The sequence below is a fragment of the Eupeodes corollae genome, chromosome 3 (assembly GCF_945859685.1).
Source record: "Eupeodes corollae chromosome 3, idEupCoro1.1, whole genome shotgun sequence".
Taxonomy (NCBI): domain Eukaryota; kingdom Metazoa; phylum Arthropoda; class Insecta; order Diptera; family Syrphidae; genus Eupeodes; species Eupeodes corollae.
In genome coordinates, this window is record NC_079149.1 from 22,137,226 (window position 1) to 22,155,824 (window position 18,599).

At 39.3% G+C, this 18,599-nt stretch overlaps 1 protein-coding gene across 1 annotated transcript; it reads right to left on the reverse strand.

Moving 5' to 3' along the window:
• Window positions 1–10,619: 10,619 nt before the first annotated feature.
• On the reverse strand, window positions 10,620–17,005 carry LOC129952312 (bromodomain-containing protein homolog). Its single transcript, XM_056064828.1, has 6 exons — window positions 16,078–17,005; window positions 14,183–14,519; window positions 13,583–14,110; window positions 12,803–13,521; window positions 12,566–12,735; window positions 10,620–12,498 (listed from the first exon to the last, which is right to left on the reverse strand). Exons 1-6 carry the CDS (start codon window positions 16,762–16,764, stop codon window positions 11,556–11,558), a joined length of 3,384 nt encoding a protein of 1,127 aa, XP_055920803.1. The 5' UTR covers window positions 16,765–17,005; the 3' UTR covers window positions 10,620–11,555.
• Window positions 17,006–18,599: the final 1,594 nt, after the last annotated feature.

The following is an 18,599-nucleotide window of genomic DNA, read 5'->3' on the forward strand; positions in this document are numbered from 1 at the left end:
TGACACTATCTATACCGATTTTTCGAAGGCATTTGATCGTGTCCAACATAATATTCTAATAAGAAAACTTGAATTGTTTGAATTTCACTCTGTGCTTCTTAAATGGATTCAAAGTGACTTAGTTGGGCGAAAACAATATGTTAAAATTGGTAATGTGTTTTCTAAATAAATAATGAACTTTTCCGGCGTTCCACAAGGTAGCCATCTTGGACCGCTCCTTTTCATTATTTTTATTAAAGACCTACCGCAATATCTTCTACACACAAAATGTCTTTTGTATGCTAATGATCTTAAACTCTTCAGCAGCATAAGATGTCTTGAAGATGCGGAAAATGTCCAGAATGATCTAAATGAAGTACTTTTTGGTGTAAATTAAATGGACTTTATTTTAAGAACGGTAAATGTGGTGTTGTTACTTATTCAAAAATCTTAAATCCCTTGTTTTTTTGAATACAAACATGGTTTTGATTCTTTGCAGAGACTGAGACAAAATGAGTTTTTCACTTCATATAGATCATGTCATTTCCAAAGCTAATTCAATGTTGGTCTTCATAATTCGAAATTCAAAACTTTTTAATGATGATACTTACCTCTTGTTAGAATATTGTTGCGTTATATGGAATCCCTACACTCAATCGAGCATTTATCGTATTGAAAAGGTTCAGAAAAAATTTACAACGTTTGCTTTGCGTAAAATTTATAAAAATTCAGATGTTCCATGTTATGGGACTAGATGTACTCTTATAGACTTAAAACCTCTAGTTTTGGGAAGAAAATTGTATTCTGTCCTTTTTGCTTATGATGTCCTCAGTTCTAATATTGATTGTCCAATGTTGTTATCAATGTTTAATATTTGCGCTCCAGCTCATAGCTTGCGCCCAAGAGGTGGCGATTTTTTACATGTTCCTTACCATAGTACAAGTTATGCTAGACATAATCCAATCACAAATGCTCTTGACTTTAATGTAAATAGAAATGTAATTAAAAAAAATGTATTGAGTCTATTGTAACAGTTATGTTTTTTTATTATTTAAATATCGAAGATGTATGTATATATTACATTCTATTGTTATTAATGTAGTCTATAAAAAGTTTGTAACTTGATTGACGAAATAAATAAACTTAATACTTAGTAGCATGGCTATGATTTTTGATAACGGCAAGCGTGCTTGTCCATTACTTACTTACTTACTTACTTAAGGTGGCACTACAGTCCGGGGCGGACCTGGGCCTCAACCAACATGCGTCTCCATATATTTTTCGTCTGATTTCCGAGCTGGTGTCGTTATCTGTGTTAATAGCGTTGCCTAGATAGACAAAGTCCTTGACTACCTCAAAGTTATAGCTGTCCATGGTGACGTTTTGTCCCATACGCCACCGTTGTTCAAGACCATATACTTGGTCTTGCCTTCATTGACTACTAAACCCATCTTCTTCGCTTCCGTCACAATGCTCAAAAACGCTTCACTGACATCACCCTTTGACCCAATTATGTCAATATCATCTGCGTATCCAAGTAATTGGATGGACCTTTGGAAGATTGTGACTCTAGTGTTGACGGTTGACTTTTGCACAATTCTTTTCAGGACGATGTTTTTTGACATCAAATGCATCGGTAAAGTCTTTTCCGACCTTGATAAAGACATTGCTTTTCAGAGCTCTTCCCTATAGATGCTGTCATACGCGGCTTTAAAATCGATAAATAGATGGTGGGTATCGATTTGAAGTTCCTGGGTTTTTTCCAAGATCTGCCGTAGTGTGAATATTTGGTCGATAGTGGACTTTCCTGGTCTGAAGCCACACTGATAAGGACCTATCAGGTTGTTAACGAACGGCTTCAGACGTTCACATAATAGGGCACAGAGGATCTTATATGCAATGTTAAGGAGACTGATGGCTCTGTAGTCGGCGCAATTTAGAGGGTCTCCTTTTTTCCAACCATATTTTGCAGATGATTTGATGCATGCTCCCTTCCAAGTCATCGCCTGCTGCTTTGAATAGTTCGACAGCGATGCTGTTAGCCCCAGCAGCTTTTTTTGACTTCAGTTTAGATATAGCTATCTTCACTTCGTCGAGGTCGGGTAGGCGGAATTGTTGATCTGCGTCGCCTAGGTTGAGTGGTTCTATCTCCCTTACAGCAGAATTCGGTTCGTCATCGCCGTTAAATAATTTGGAAAAGTGGTCTTTCAATATTCTCCACATAGACTGCGGTTCTACTACAGACTTTGGTTTGTGGCTGGGGCCCTTGGGACATTTTTTTACCTTTTGGTAAAATTTACGAACCTCATTCCTGTTGTGACATCCCTCTATCTCCTCGATCGCGCGCTTCTTTGTGAAGCACCATTTTGTATGCCTCTTGTTTCGCTGCGTGCGCTTGCCGGCATTCGTCGTCAAACCAGGGGTTTTGCTGTGGTGGCCGTGTGAAGCCTAGCACTTCAGAGGCGGCATCCTGATGGCTGCAAGGCAATGTTGCCACTGGTTTTCAATGCCTAATGCAGGAAGCATAGGACTCCTTAAGAGGTTATTCGAGACTCGATCGGAAAAGGACATGGCAGTCTCTTGCGATTGTAGCCGTCTAGCGTCGAATCTTCTCACAGTTCTTCCTTGTTTTGGCTTGGATCGGGATATCGGTACCTTGGCTACAACGAGGTAGTGGTCCGAGTCAATGGTGACCTCTCGGAATGTTCGGATATCCTGTGTTCTGGAGAAGTATCGTGCGTCGATCGCAATGTGGTCAATCTGGTTGATGGTTAATTGATCAGGAGATTTCCATTTCCCCTTGTGCATATTAAGATGCGCCAACTGCGTACTAGCTACCAGAACATCTCGCCCGCAGCAAAATTGACCAGCTTGAATCCGTTGCCGAAGGTGGTGTCGTGTAGACTGTATCTCCTGATTATGCCACCAAAAATGTCTCCTCTTCCTAGCTTGGCATTAAAATCTCCTAAGACAATTTTAATGTCATAGCCAGGGCACTTCTCATATGTCTTGTCCAAGAGCTCGAAGAATATGTCTTAGTGTCTTCATCTTTCTCCTCTGTTGGGGCATGCGCGCATATTAGGCTTATGTTGGCGAATTTAGCCTTGATGCGGATTGTCGTGATGCGCTCGCTCTCACTGTTGAAACTCAAGACTTTTTGTCTGAGTCTAGTTCCAACAACAAATCCACACCCAAATAGACGCTGTCTTTGTTCTCGGTAGCAGTCACCGTAGTATAGGTAGAAATGGCGATCTCAAGGCAACCTAGCCTGAGATCCAATTAGCGCTGTAGTGAGCCTTAGTATATATCGCAGTCTTTGAGTTTGCGTTTGCCCGGTCCATCCGAGGTCCGAGGCTTTTTGGTGCTTTGGAACTAATGTATTTTTTTGCGTTGTCAGGAAGTTACTCCAACGGCACATCCCCCAACCTGGAGGGCCTGATCCTTAGTATAACTCCAAGGAAGGAGGCGGATATACCGCTCCTAATAGGCTTGGGCTCCGAATAAGTCGAAGAAGCCCTATAAGGTGTTCACTAAGTAGTTCAACCTTACTGGAACTGTAGACTCCACCGTTGATTCAATCTCGGGAATTCCTCCGCTGCCGTCTAGATAAGAAGAGGTGCCTTAGTGGAAACACCTCTTCCCCCCCCCCCTTTCTCGATTGCTGCCCCCAACAAGTTTCGACTGTTGAGGTACGATGCACCCGATGTTCACCTCAGAGAGATGAGTGTAGGAGTTAATAGGCAGAGGTGGGTTTTGAGAAAAACCTGTGGACGCTTGTGTTCTCTTGAATGCACATGTCTAAGAGTACCATTTGAACATCCTGGCTGTTATCTACAAGATCTATATACATTCAAAGCTTGAGTATAACTCCCATATCTGGACTGGTGCTTCTGCAACTTGTTAAAGCCTCTTGGTCAGTGTTGAATGTTGACTATTTGAATTGATCGGTGATAATATCATCGTTATATCCTTTGCTTCGCACAGAGAGGTATATGGGTTCAAAACATGGCCAAAATGCAATTTGTTTTTTTCTCAATTGGCAACTCTGATTTGTTATTTTCTGAAAAGCTTAATAGTAAGTGCATACAAAATCGAAACCTGCCAAGCTTTATCTAGTCACCAAGTGCAACGGGATCATTGAAAAGTCAACAATTGTTGTTAGATATATATTTTGGATATTTATTGATGTGATGTTTGTGAAAATAAGGTATATCTTCGGTTTACGTGAAATGTGAGCAAATGTGTCGATCTTTTAAGTTTAAAAAGAATTTTGTTATGTTTCTAAGTGTTTCTATGTAATGAAATTTGTTTTGTTATGTGAGGTTATGCATATAAAAGTGTGTAATAAAAGAATCAGCCGCCAAAAACATCCATTTTATTAAATAATGTGTTTTGTTTGTTGGTAATTAAAATTTTTGTTTGGTGTTAATTTGCTTTAAATTCGTAAATAGGATCATCTGGATTGAGGTTTATGACTCGAAATGAGTTATGTATATAATATAATGCAACGCTCAAATAAGGCAACATTTGATGAGAAACTGAATTACATGCAACAAGAAATTTTGAGTCATTATAGTGAGCATGACAAAATAGTTGAAGCAAAAAAAAAGTTATTTGTTATAAAACACCAGTTTAAGGAAAAATGGTTAGCTGCCCGAAAAACAAAATCATTGTTTGAGAAAAAAAATGCTGAGTGGCTTAACGGAATGGCATCGTTACCTATTGCAGGTAGGCCAATAACAAAATATGTTTAAGAGATTTATAGGTACATATACAATTTTGTGCTAGCATAGGTGTCAGTCGAGGTCGTCTTCAGAAATCTTTTGGTGAATCAAGTGATAGGAGCAAAAGACGCAGAACCGAAGACCTGAGATCAAAGGACGTAGAAGAGCTGACTTACGCTACACAAATGAAGTTTCGCGAGACAGGGAATGTCGATGCTTCAAAAATCGTTAAGGACCTAATAAAAAGTCCTGGAAGAGCAAAGCAATACGTTGCGGCCAAAAATAATAACACTGCAAACCAACCACATCAATTATCACCCTTACGTGCTCTTTCTATGTTTACGGAAGCAGGACTTACTAAACCCAGTATGAAATCGTTAGAGAAACTAACAAACAATTTTGTCCTTGCTATTCTGTGCTTCAAAAGGTTTAAAAAGAATGCTACCCTGAAATTCACTCCATAACCGAGACATGTGCTGAAGTGAAAGTACAAAAGATGATGGATCACACTGTGAGTCGACTTATAAAACATCTTGGGAATGCTGTAGAGCTTTTAAGTGAGGAAGATAAAAAATCATTAATTTTGATAAGTAAATGGGGTTGTGATGGGTCTCAACAGAGTCAATATAAAATGAAATTTGAAAATCAAGCTGACTCTGATGCCAGTATTTTTCAAAGCTCTGTTGTTCCACTACAGTTGATTTATGGTCTCGAAAAGAAAATTCTTTGGCAAAATCCTACCCCATCATCACCTCGCTATTAGTTTAGTTTATATAACTTTTTATTTAACTTGATTAATACAATGTAATATAATATTATTATGTTTTTTTAGCAGAAAGTCTTAAGGTTATGGCAGTAAGCCGTCTACCAGATTGACATTTTTTTTTGTATTGATAAACATTATTAATTATACAAATAAGTAATTTGAATCAAAATTAATACAATTAAAATAAACTTTAAGTTAACATGTATTTTATAACTAAAAATTTCCTTCTCTTATTCGATTTCTATATTCCAAAGCACTTTTAGCACAGATAATAATTATAGCACAGATAATAATTAAAATTTATTATCTGTGCTTTTAGTATATCTATAAACTGGTTCCCATCCTCTCTTACTATTCAAAATACTCATTATATCGTCTTTTGGTATAGTATTTACTCCAAAATAGATCCTTCGAATTTCATTAAGCATCGGACACACAGAAATGAAATGAAAAATATCCTCTCTCTCAGCGCGGTTGCAGATATCACATAAGATTGGTAGTTCGGGTCGATGTGGTACGTAATTAAGTGGGATTAGTTCACCTCTTAACATAAAGATTGTTCTTATTATCTCAGTTTTATTCTTATCCAGAAAGTAAGTGTTTTCTTGAAGATCATATTTCACATTACTGTAGTACATTCTGTGTTGGGAAGACTGTGCCTCATTCTTGTATTTGTTGTATAGATATTTTCCAGCCTTTTCCAGAATGTGTTCAAATTTCACCATCAGTGAAGAGGCTCAGTCACAACGGTCGAAAATTATGTCACATCCATAGCAATCAGCAAGTTATTGCCACTCCTGAATGCAGTGTGAGTTATTTGTTATCATGTGCTTTAGAATGATCTTTGGTAAGCGGTGCTCTTCCATTTCACTTTAAGTACATATTTGAAGTGTAACCTCAACGTTACTAAGATAAGGGGTGGGCAACCTGTCTCCAGATGAATCATGAAGTTAGGGATGCTATTAGGTAATCCAAAAATTCGTTTAATGCAGTAACGTTGAAATTTGTCTACTGGCTCAAAATAGCTATGTCCCCAAATTTGTGCAGCATACAAAAGAATCGACTGAGCTGTAGCTTGAATGACTATTTGCTTAGAGCTATGGGATACAAATTTTGTTTTGGATGCAGGGACGCCAGACTGAACTAGTAGCACGTTTAGCTTCTGATAATTTAACCTTAAGGTGTTTTTCCACATTCAGGTGAGCTGTTATCAGAACTCCAAGATACTTATATTCTCTTATAACTTCGATAGATTGCCCTTGGGAGGTCCATGCTTCGTTTCTCGAGAATCTGCCTAAACCGTTTCTTAATACGAGAATTTTTGTCTTTTCAAGATTCACAGATAAATTCCAGGCTTTACAATACTTTTCAAGTCTGTTGATCATAAATTGCAAACTTGTAACTGAACTAGCAAGAAAAACAATATCGTCAGCATACATAAGTATTGGAATCATAGTGCCGTAAACCTCAACACCACCACCAATATCATCTGTTATATCATTTATAAACAATATGAAAATAAGTGCGCTTAAGATGCAGCCTTGCTTCACACCCATCGTAGTTTCAAAATCATCAGATAAACCTTCTCCATCCCATACCGCAACTTTATTATTTGCGTATAAAGCTCTTATATGATGTTCACAATTTTGCTACTTATACCAATCTTATATAGCTTGTAAAAGAGTGCCTCGCGTGGGACAGAGTCAAAAGCTGATTTGAAGTCCACAAATATGGCATAAAGTTTCTTTTGTTTTTGTTTGTACACTTGATCAACTGTAGAGTAATCTTCTCTAAATCCAGCATGAAACTCACCTCGCTATTGTCGACCAATAAGAATTCCTTATATAAATTTTACCCAATGTCTCCTACAATGCATAAGGTGTTAATTCATGTATCCGAGGTAATTAAAAAAGCTAATCTTCCAATAGGAAAGCTTTCAGAGGAAGCAGCAGAAGCACGAAACAAACATATTCGCTTATACCATTTAAGCTATTCAAGAAAGTTTTCTCGTGTTAATTGCAACATGGACCGGTATAACCGGTATGAGATGTAATAAAAATAAAAAGAAACACTTAGGTTAGGTTAGGTTAACGTAGCTGCGGATTTAGAATCCACACACTTAGGCCAAGAGAAAGGCCCATTGTGATACCACATGAATCTAGAGAATTACTTCTAACTAGTAGAACCATTTTGAGCTTTTTATAAAGCGAAGAAGATATTTAATATCCTTTTTAGCTAGTTCGCTGGGATTATCAAAAGAGTAGTCCCCCAGATGAAGTTTGCGTCTGAGTGAAAGAGCAGGGCAAGTGCATAAGAGATGAGAGATTGTTTCCTCTTCTTCTTCGTCCATGCAGCTCCTACAGAAGTCATTTGAGGCTACGCCAAGTCGTATTGCGTGTCTGCCTATAAGACAGTGTCCTGTAAGGACACCTATTAGGGAGCTAATATGAAGTCTGCTTTGAGATAACAAGTCTTATAAGCTGTGCCACCTAGAATTTGCTATCGCAAAAGCTGTTTCTTTTAGCATAAGTTTACATGTAGATATAAATAAGAGACGATCGACAATCGAGGGCCGTCAAAGATTTGGTCGAGACACCGTCAAGGGATTTGATAGCAGCTTGACTGTCCGAGAAGATGCGGATATCAGAAGTTGATATCACGTTTTCTCTTAGCCAGGAGAGAACCTCTTTGATCGCCAAAATTTCCGCTTGAAAAACGAGATGAGGCGTCGAGTCTTATCGCTGTACTCGCTGCCACTTGTTTACTGAAGATGTCGAGGGGTGTCAGATGGAGGAGAGTGTCTAACGCTGCTGAGGGTGTGGTTCTCAATGCCCCGCTTATGCAGAGACATGCAGTGCGCTGAACACTGTAACTCTTTCCTGTATATTGGATTTCCAACTTAATTTTTTGTCCAATATCAGACCAAGGTATTTGGCTTCATTGGTAAAAATTAGTGGTATACCTTTTATTGAAGGAGGTACAATTACTGGGATCTTGTATTTCCGTGTGAAAAGGACGAGGTCTGTTTTTTGAGGATTAATACTAAGTCCGCAGTTATCAGCCCATCTAGTGAGCATATTGAGTGCATTTTGGAGGAGGTCTCTCAGTGTATTAGGATGTTCCCCTGTGACAGCGATAGCAACATAATCGACATACGCAACCACTCTGTAGCCATCCCTCTCAAGGGATATTAGTAGTTGGTTAAGCACTATGTTCCACAGGAGAGGGGACAGAACACCACCTTGCGGAGTGGCTCTACTGACAGACCTTTATGTGCAAAAATCTCCCAAACTGGAGTTGATGATCCTGCTTTTTAGCATTAGATTAATCAACTCACAGATTGAGTATTCGACGTTTAAGGTCGTCATAGCAGAAGTGATAGCAGATGTGTCAACGTTGTTGAAAGCGCCCTCAATATCCAAGAAGGCCACCATAGTGTATTCCTTTTTATCTAGGGAGTATTCGATAGTTCTTACCAGAGTGTGCAAGGCTGTTTCTACCGATTTCCCTTTGCAGTAAGCATGCTGAGACATTGATAGTCTCTTCTCAATGTTGTTACGTATATGGATATCGATCAATCGTTCCAGAGTTTTGAGAATGAAAGATGATAGGCTAATAGGTCTTAGGTCCTTAGGGTTGACATGCGAGCATTTGCCCGCCTTGGGAATGAAAACTACCTTTACATCTCTCCAGCGCCGAGGTATATAGACCAGATTTATACAACTTTTAAAGATCATCTCAATGATGGGCGAAGTTATATCAATGGTATATTGTAGCTCAGCTGGTATGATTTGATCTGGACCTGGAGATTTGTAAGGTTTGAAACTATTCAGAGCCCATGTCAATTTTTCTTTTGTAACCAGACCTTGAGGAACAATTAAGTTAATACCCGACCCAGGACTGTATGTTGTATTAACGGATTGGGAGCTATCTGGGAAGTGGGTGTCTAATAGCAGGTTTAGCGTTCCTTCGCAAGAGTTAGTCCATGTACCATCTGAGTTTTTAAGACAACTAGGCATAGTTGGACTTGTGGAGAGAATCTTCCTTATCCTTGATGCCTCCGCGGATTCTTCTATTGAGTTACAGAAGGATCTCCATGAGAATCTTTTGGCTATTCTCAATTCTAGTTTATACTTTTTGAGAGATTCTTTATTAGAATCCCAATCTTGGGGATGTCTAGTCTTTTTTGCTCGATTGAAAAGCCTTCTACAACCTATCCTGAGTATATCTAGTTCAGCAGCCCACCAATATGGTTTCTTCTTTCCTCGCACTGTGGTGAGGGCAGTTTCCATGGCTTTATTGAGGGCTGCTGTAAGTTCATCGACCTTTTGATAGAGTTAAAGAGCGCACAAGGGCGGATCCGAAAGTTCTAGTTTAATCAGATTTTTAAGAGTCGCCCTATATTTTGGCCAATCTGTTTTTCTAAAAAGAAACACTTATTAACTGATGTTATTAATTTGCTATCAGAAAATAACATTTCTTTTGACAATATTGATGAAAATAGTACTGAAGAGTAAATAAAAACTTTGTTTCATCACTCAAAAATGTCTGTTTTTAGTTATTTTTAATGTTAAAATTGAATAATAAGAAATATTTAAGCGATAGAGAAAAAAAATATTGTTGACCAAGTTTAAGACCTATATACAACACTGTGCGTTGCTTGAATATCGTTGTAGAGTTTTAATGGTTTGTGCACTACAGAAAAAGCCCCTTAAACAGTTCAACATTAATATTTGCGCTTCTAGGAATGCTTCAGTATACCATCGAGCTCAACTTCGGTCGTACTGTCATGTACAAGGATTCGTTCTTTAGCATGTGGAATGCCATACCACACTCTATCTTTCCCAATCATTGCAATCTTCATTAATTCAAAACCAATGTGTATCGACACCTGCCTTCAACCTTTCTCCTCCTCCTCCCTAGTGCTCACTCAATGTCTCTGCATAATAAGGGTATCAATACCCTTTGCGTTTATTATCAAAAAGCCATAATCGAATTATTTCTAACCTTAGCACTGACTTTTCTGCAACCTAAACAGTTTGGAGTTGTTGGATTTCTTCTATACCTAAAAACCAAAATCCAAAAACAACTCAAGAAATCTCAATTAGGGCCAACCAAAAGTCTAACAAAAACAAACAAAAATCGCAATGTGTATATAAACAAAACTTATCGTGTATTTCTTCATTTAACTGAGATACAATCCAAAAAACATTTACAATCGTAATGATAATCATAATAATAATAATAATTAATTAATTAATAATAATAATAAACCTACACAGAGAAAAATAAAAATTAAAAGAATTTTAAACAAATCGTTTGTGTGGGTGGAGAAATGGAAAACTATTAAATAAATGGATTTTAAAAACGTGCAGCTTTTTTTAATTTTTGCTTTTTGTTTCTCAAACTAAAAACACAAAAAATCTATGTATAAAAATATGAAAGAAACAACAAATTAAAAGAAAAACAATAAACAAAAATACACTATAACTCATCTTTTCTAATATATTTTGTTGTTTTGTTTTGTTTTCATTTTGATTTTCCTTCAAAAGTTCTTAACGAAAAGAAAAAAAGAAAAAACAAAAATTAAAAGTTAACAATATTTTATATAATAATTACAAGCTTACTCGAGAATATATATAATATACTATATTTATACCAAAAACATTAATTTTACATTACTTCTTTTTATTCTTAAATTTTTGTATTTATTTATTTTCAATAAAGTTAATTTCTAAATCCTAGTTTTTTTTTTTTTAATTTTTTAACAGAGAAACAGAAACAAACAAAAAAATAATAAAAAGACAATAAACAATTATTTTTAAAATATTTTGCTGGATACAATTAAATGAATTAATTAATTTTTGTATCGTTTTGTTTTTTGTTTTTGTTTTTATATTAAATTTAATTACATTTAAAAGGAAATTAAAAAAATTAAGAGAATGTTTTTTTTTTTTAAGTTGAAGAGCGAGATAAAAAGAGAAAAAGAGAGAATGTACAATAAAATGTGGAAGAAAAAGAAAAAAAATGAAAAAAGATTGCAATTAATGTTCGCCATCGCGTTTGGAAAATATTTTGAAAAAAATTTACATAATTGGATCGGGTCCTTGACCGTCCAGATCTGAGACCTGACTCTGGTAGTGCAGGGCGTCTTGGTAGGCCTTCTTGACGGCTTTGCGCTCGGCGGGTTTGCGCGACTCGACCAGTTTGTTTTGGTCGAGTTGTTTGTCGATGCCGAGGATTTCAAGCTTCGCTTCGGGCAGCCATTGCCATGTCCGCTTTGCGTCGAAGAACAGCACCAAGAACACTTCCTCGGTGTGGTTTTTGCGCAGCGCTAGAACCTCGGCGGGCGGAGCAGGCAGTGGCACCCCGTTGTAGACGAAGCCTTTGGGGGTCTTGGGATCGAGTATGAGGGCCGGATACCAAGGATAGCCGCGGCACTTGGCCCACACGAGTTGCAGGGGTTCCAGTGGAGGCTTGATGGGCTCCATGAGGACCTGGGGAACCGGAGTGGGAATTCGGCGCAGGATTGAGGAGTTCTTGGACGGTGGCAGACATTCATTCAATTTCAGAAGGTGCTGGTGGTTGGTGTGGCTGTGGGAATTCGATTCGGATTCGTTGACACTGGCCATCTCCTCGTCTTCTTCGTCGTCTTCGGACGTGGAATCATATTCGGAGCCGGATCCACTGATGCCAAAGCCGGAACAGCTGCTGCACGGGCTGCCCGATATATCACTGAGGTCGCTCTCGTCGCTCTCCGAGTTGTCGCCGCCCGCGTTCGCTCGGTACACCCGAAAGCTGTCCGGCATGTTCTGGAGGATGTTCTCGCGGGGGGCAGTGATCCTGGCGGGACTTATGGACATGCTGCGCAGGCGGTCGTTTGACAGACGTTTGTTCTTTATGCTCCGCTTGGGCGACTTGATGCCATCCATCATCATCAATGGCAGGTCATTGGATTCCTCTTTGAGCGAAGAGATTTCTGGACGTTTCATTGCTGCTTGTGCTTTCCTTGTGAATAGGACAGCGGTTCTACAAAAAAAAACAATCAACTTAGAAAAACCACTGTCGAGAAAAATAAGTGAACACCTTTTGTTACCTTCTATTGACTCCAGCAGGTGAGGCGCTGTTTGTGACTGCTTTGAGCGGGCTACAGGGCGGTGTCTGGAGAGGAAGTTCGCCTTTGGCGGCCTCCACCTCAGGCTCATCTTCGTCCATGTCTTCGCAGTCTTCTTGAGAATGATTGGCTGCTCCCCCCGTAGAGTTCCTCTGAAATTATCAACACAAAAAAGGACTTAAGCAGTCGCAAAAGGCTGAAAATGCAAACTCTGCCTACCACAGCTGCTTTAGCCTTAGCCATGGCCTTCCGCATCCTCGCTATCTCCACGCGAATCTGTTTGATCTTCTTCGTTCGATGCTGCGGATTCTTGAGCACTTGGGATTTGTCGGCTAGAATCAACATCTTTTGGATGACATCCTCTGTGGGAACGGACTTCAGCAAAAGCTTAAGTTCCTCCTCCACTTCGATGGCCACACAATCGTCGCTCTTAATCGTCTCGACAATTCCCTCCCTCTGCAGTTCCTCTCGGGTGTTTCGGAACAGGGGCGCCCCTTGATCTCGCATTCGGATGCCAGCCCGATAGAAGACCGTGTCCTTGTTATTGTAGGCCAGACAATTCTTCACCATTAAATCGAAATCAGATTCCATCTGATCCAAGGACGTGTATTGACCGGTGTAGAGTTTCTGATGCATTGTACCCAAGTCCATGGGTTCCTGGACAATGTCCAGATAGTCGGGAACTTCGTCTGTGTCCACTGGCTCTCGGAAGATATCGGCTGTATCCTTTGATTCTAATGTCTCGAGAATCTTACGCATCGCAGTCTCGAGGGGATTTATCTGAAGCATTACAACTTGTTCGCATATCTTGACATATTGGGCTTTTAGCTTCTCCCGCTTGCGCACCAATTCACACAAAAGACGCGCTCTTTCGAGATCTTGGCGAAGGCACTGCCAGTATTTAAGTTGTTTGTACAGTTCTGTTGTATTTGGAGAACCTAGAAAAGATATTTTATAGTTTTTTTTCAAGAATGTTTTGAATGTAACAATTGAACTCACCTTCAATACCATTCCTAGCCAAACTATGACTCTGGCCCTGACTCTGCAGACGCCTCAGCAAAGGAACTCCATTTCTATACTGCCTCTTCAACGTCCAATAGGCAATCAACTTGTCAATGAACTGTGACTTCTTTTGCATCGTCACCAAACTGGAAATCTCTTGAATCCGATCCGGGGGAATAGTTGGAATTAGAACGACGGGCGCAGAGGAGCGTTTCTTCGCCAACACCTTGCGAGCCTCTTTCATCTTGTGACGCGTGTCCTCCTCCTCGTTCTCCCTCAACTTGGCATCGGGCGGAGTGTGGGAGTGACAGTAGGCGTACTTTTGTACCGTAACCGGGACAGCCTCATTGCTACCATCTTTCACAGTGTCCATGTGCATATAGAGACCAGCCTGCTGGGCGCATGTGACATGAAATGCAGCATAGCAACTATTCCGCTGGCACTGGATGCACGCTCCAATGCCCTTCTCCTTGCAAACATAGCAGGTCAGTCGCCATCGGGCTTGTGGAATTGTTTCAATTGAATCTACACACAAAAAGACATAAAGATAAACTTGAAAAAAAAGGAAGACAACAAAACCGAAGATAAGAAACTTACCAATAGGTTCCAAGAAAACAGTGTTAGCGAACCGGACTTCTGGAATCCAGAGGGCGCACACCACATGCGCCCACATACCCTGATCCGTTTGTTTGAAGGCGCCCCCAGTGTTCGGACAGAGAACACATCGAACGGGTGTACTGGGCGACTGCAAACACCGCCGACACAACCACTGGCCCTCGGGAATGTACGGCACACCATAGCAGTCTTGATGCACGGCTAAGTTACACATGTCGCAGAAGAGAATCACGTTTGTGTTTTGGCACTCGCCGTCCATGCATATACAACAAACCGCATCGTCGTCCACCTCGATGCCTGGCGTTCCATTTGCTGCAGCCTAAAAACATACAAAGTGGGTACTCCAGATTAGGATGGAATTTTCAAAGAGGGATTTTGAAGGTTTAAAAAGACTTTCAAGGAATAAGGCTTCGAATGATTCTCGGTGGTTTCAAAGAAGCCATAAATCTAAGCTTTTGAATACAAAGAAGATAAAAAGGTTCCGAATTTCAGAAAAGTCAGCTTCTCATAAATTTTTTAAGCTCTCTAAGTCCAGAATTGTAAGCTGGAAAGGACCAAGAACTTCTCTATGGACCCTAGACTTGTGAGCTTAGGAAAAGGCAGTTCGATCTCTTAGCCAATTTACAGAGAAAAGTCTTACGGAGAATCGTTGGCCCTGATGTCATAAAGGACGACTTGGCAGAGGGTACAGTCAGGAACACGACAAAAACTAAGATGAATAGACACGTGAGCCAAGAGGAGCTGAATCTGGGCTAAGGAAATGACAGCGTCACAGGCAATGCTTGGATCTTAGACCAGAAAGCGCGAAGTCTTGAGGACAGGACCGTGCTCCGCTTTCGAGCTGAAAATGATGACGATGAAGTTTGCTAGCTTTTTATTAGGGAGCTTATCAATTTATGGTCTTTAAGGATTTTTAAGCATCTTAAAAAACGACAAAATCAGAAGAGAAAACTTTAAACCTTCGAAAGTTCTAATAGAATAAAACCAACGTCAAAAAATGGAACCCCCTCTTCCCCTCAAAGTGATTCTTACTGGAATAAGGAAACACGCATAAACAAACGGACTGTTTCGTTTCTTTTTGATGACATTTTTGAATGTGATTAAAAACTTGATTTTGAAAAACAAACAAAAGAAACCTGAAAAACGGTCTCTAACCTAAAAAAAAAACAAAAAATCTTGTTTTTTCTGAAGCTAAACCGGTTTCTTGTGCGTGACAATTGATTCGTCTGCAAAAGAAAGGATCATCCAATTGGGAATTGTCTTTAACTTAGAGGAAAGTGCCAAAGGAAGCCCGGCGCCGCGTTTTTAGAGGATGACCTTATTTTTCAGAACCAATTTTTGGCCAATTTATCAAAAACTAGGAACAACTGACAGCGTGCCCTCGATCGATGTTAGGGTTTGAAACTTGTGGCCAAATATGAAGACAAACGAATTGTTTTCCGCGTTCCTACTTTTTTAAAGATTTTTAAGGCTTTTTAAGCTTCTTGTTTCCGCTATTTGACTCTATTCTTTTAAATAATCAAAAACTGGAAACAAAAAAGCACCAGGAAGCCCAGGAATAACATTCTTCTAAAAGAAAAACACTTATATAACATTGTCCAAGCTGAAACGAAGCTCCTTAAAGCCCTTAAGCTATAAAAGAACTCCGATAAAGAGAAGACTAACAAAGTCATCGAATATGTGAGTCTTCTTCTTCAATTGGAACCTTCAAAAGTCATAGCATCATAGGAATTCCCATGAAGAACTTCTTTACCTTCCAGAACACAATATTTCATCATCTTTTTTGGCTTTTTCTTGAACCAAAAGTCCACAAAACAACACCATCGTGAACCGCGTCGTCGTATCTTCTCAGAGAAAAACGCCACCTTCCAACTTACCTGAAAGTACGACTCCTTCTCAAGTCGATCCATTAGCAGTTCCAGTGTATCAATATGCACTGGATTCAAGTTAGTCTCCTCTCGCTCCTCATTGATCATCGACAGCCACGTTGTGTCCTCCTCATCCACGTCATACTCCACCTCTCCGTCCAATTCCTCCGCCGACTTCTCAATAAACCGAATGTAAGCATTCGGTCGTGGCGGCGCATCCGAGATACTATAGTTCTCGATCTTCTTGAATGTAGCATCGGGTAGCTTGACAATTGGTTCGACAACATCTGGCGTCGCAATGATGCATCCAGTACTGAGAAGATTCTCGAATTCCTCATCGGTTATGGTGGGCAGAGGTTCATCGACGGAAACTTTGATACTCTTATCGTCGATATTATATTGGACGCAATTCTCGCTTTCCAAAAAGATAACACCCTCCTTGGGAGAGGCAGCAGTATCCTTGGGAGTTTGGGGTGAAGCTTGGAATCGATTGCGGCCACGTTTCTTATTGGGCGCCGCTACCGGTGTCGTCGGTTGCTGGGGATTGTCATGATCGTAGTTGATTAAATGATACTGCAGGCCAACGACGGACTTGTAAGATTTGTCGCATTTCTCGACGGGACAGACGAACGGCGGATTGGATTGAGTTTGTTTGATATTCTTGCAATATTCTTGAGCATCAAAGTCTAGACCCATTTTTGGTGTGTGTTCCGTTGGTTGGAGCGAAATTGTTGTTTTTTGTTTAGAGCATAATATTTGTTGGGTTCTTTAATTGATGAATAATAAGGAAATTGTTGTTTTTTGAGATTTGAGTTAGCACAGAAGAAAATTGGTAAATTTTCTCTTTTTTGTTCTTTTTTGAAATTTCTTTTTGTAAACGAAAAATCCGAGTGGAAATAAATGGCGCAAATATGACAGCTGTTGCTCGTTTTGTCGCTTTTTCGGCTGTCATTGGTGACAGTTGACAGAGGTAAGGTAGTTTAAATTTTATCAGTACAGCGGATGTTTGGTGGAAATAGTTTGAGGTAAGGTAGATCGAAAGGGATTGGAGTACGCGAAACGCGGACAAAAGACAATTTACTAAATAAAAACTGATTTTTATTTTTGGGAAGTAAGAAAATGTGACAAACGCTTTATTAAATAATACATCATAAAAAACTACATTCATATAAATTAATCAAGCTTGATTTCCATATAAGATCTATATTACTATAGCTACGTTAATCTATGGGGGCGGCACCTAGTGGCTACGGCGACATTAGCTCATGTAGTTTTGTTCTTTCACCTTAGTATACAATACTTCCAATGTAAAACAGCTACGGCGACCGTACAGAATGCATATATACGAGCCGACTATTTTTTTTCCTGAAACACCACATTCGGCTGTAGACTAATTTTTTGACAGATGGCAAAGCAAGTTTCAGCTGTTGACATTTTGAACAAATGTTTTGTAGGTGAATTAAAATAAAAATGTTCACTTTGCAGAAATAAAAGACATTGTACGTTTTCATGAATGATTCCTAAAATTATTAACAGAAATGTTAAAATAAGCATGTTTAACATTACTCTTATGCAGCTTTATGTCTTTTTCACAATTCACATTAAGACTAAAAACACATTTTCTGAGCTAACCCTGAGGCTCCACAAGAGTAAAATGTAATACAGCTTCTATCCACAATCTCATCCGCATTCCATTGTTTTTTTTTACTGGGCGTATTATGTCTTGCCATGAGCAGCTTCAAATGTCACAATTGACATTAGAAACGATTAATCTGCCATTTACTTTTTTTTAATTTACATTTAGTTTCGGTAGTCATTGGTTTTGGGTGAAACAATTTCTCGAAGTAAGGGAATTTAATGATTTGGCGGCGCACCTATTCATGGACTTATTATGGGAGGACGATGCAGACTATAAGAATTTTCGTAGGATGTCAACCGACAGCTTTAAGGCTGTTCTGTGCGTAGTAAAAATAACTTTGAGTTAATGATTTTAGGCAATCGACGACAATTTAAACGTATTTAAATTTAAATTTGAAAAAGACGGTGGAAAATGGACGCTCACCACTTTATACAATACAAACGTCAAATTTGATGATAGGATTTTGATCCGCTCGGAAAATCCAAACTGCGATGACCGGATCATGGACTGGATGTAGGATTGTTGGTCTCTATTGGATTATCCGATGACAGGCTGTAAGTCCTGTCATCAGAAATGTTCAAGGGAGACACCAAGATAGTAATTTACCAATCAAATTAGTACGATTAATCCAACAGCTTTGCAGAAAAAAACCATACAAATGTCGACAATTTATTTTTAAAATATTACGTGAACAGTGCTTGAGGTAGTCAAGGATTCGTCTACCTAGGCTCCGCTTTAAACGCAGAAAACAACACCAGCGCTAAGATCAAACGCAAAATAACTCTTGCTAACTGCTTTTACCACTCAATTGCTAAGAAAGCAATTGAGTATTAATGTCCTCTCTCGAGGAACCAAAGTGCTGCCGCTATATAAGACCCTTATTATCCCCGTC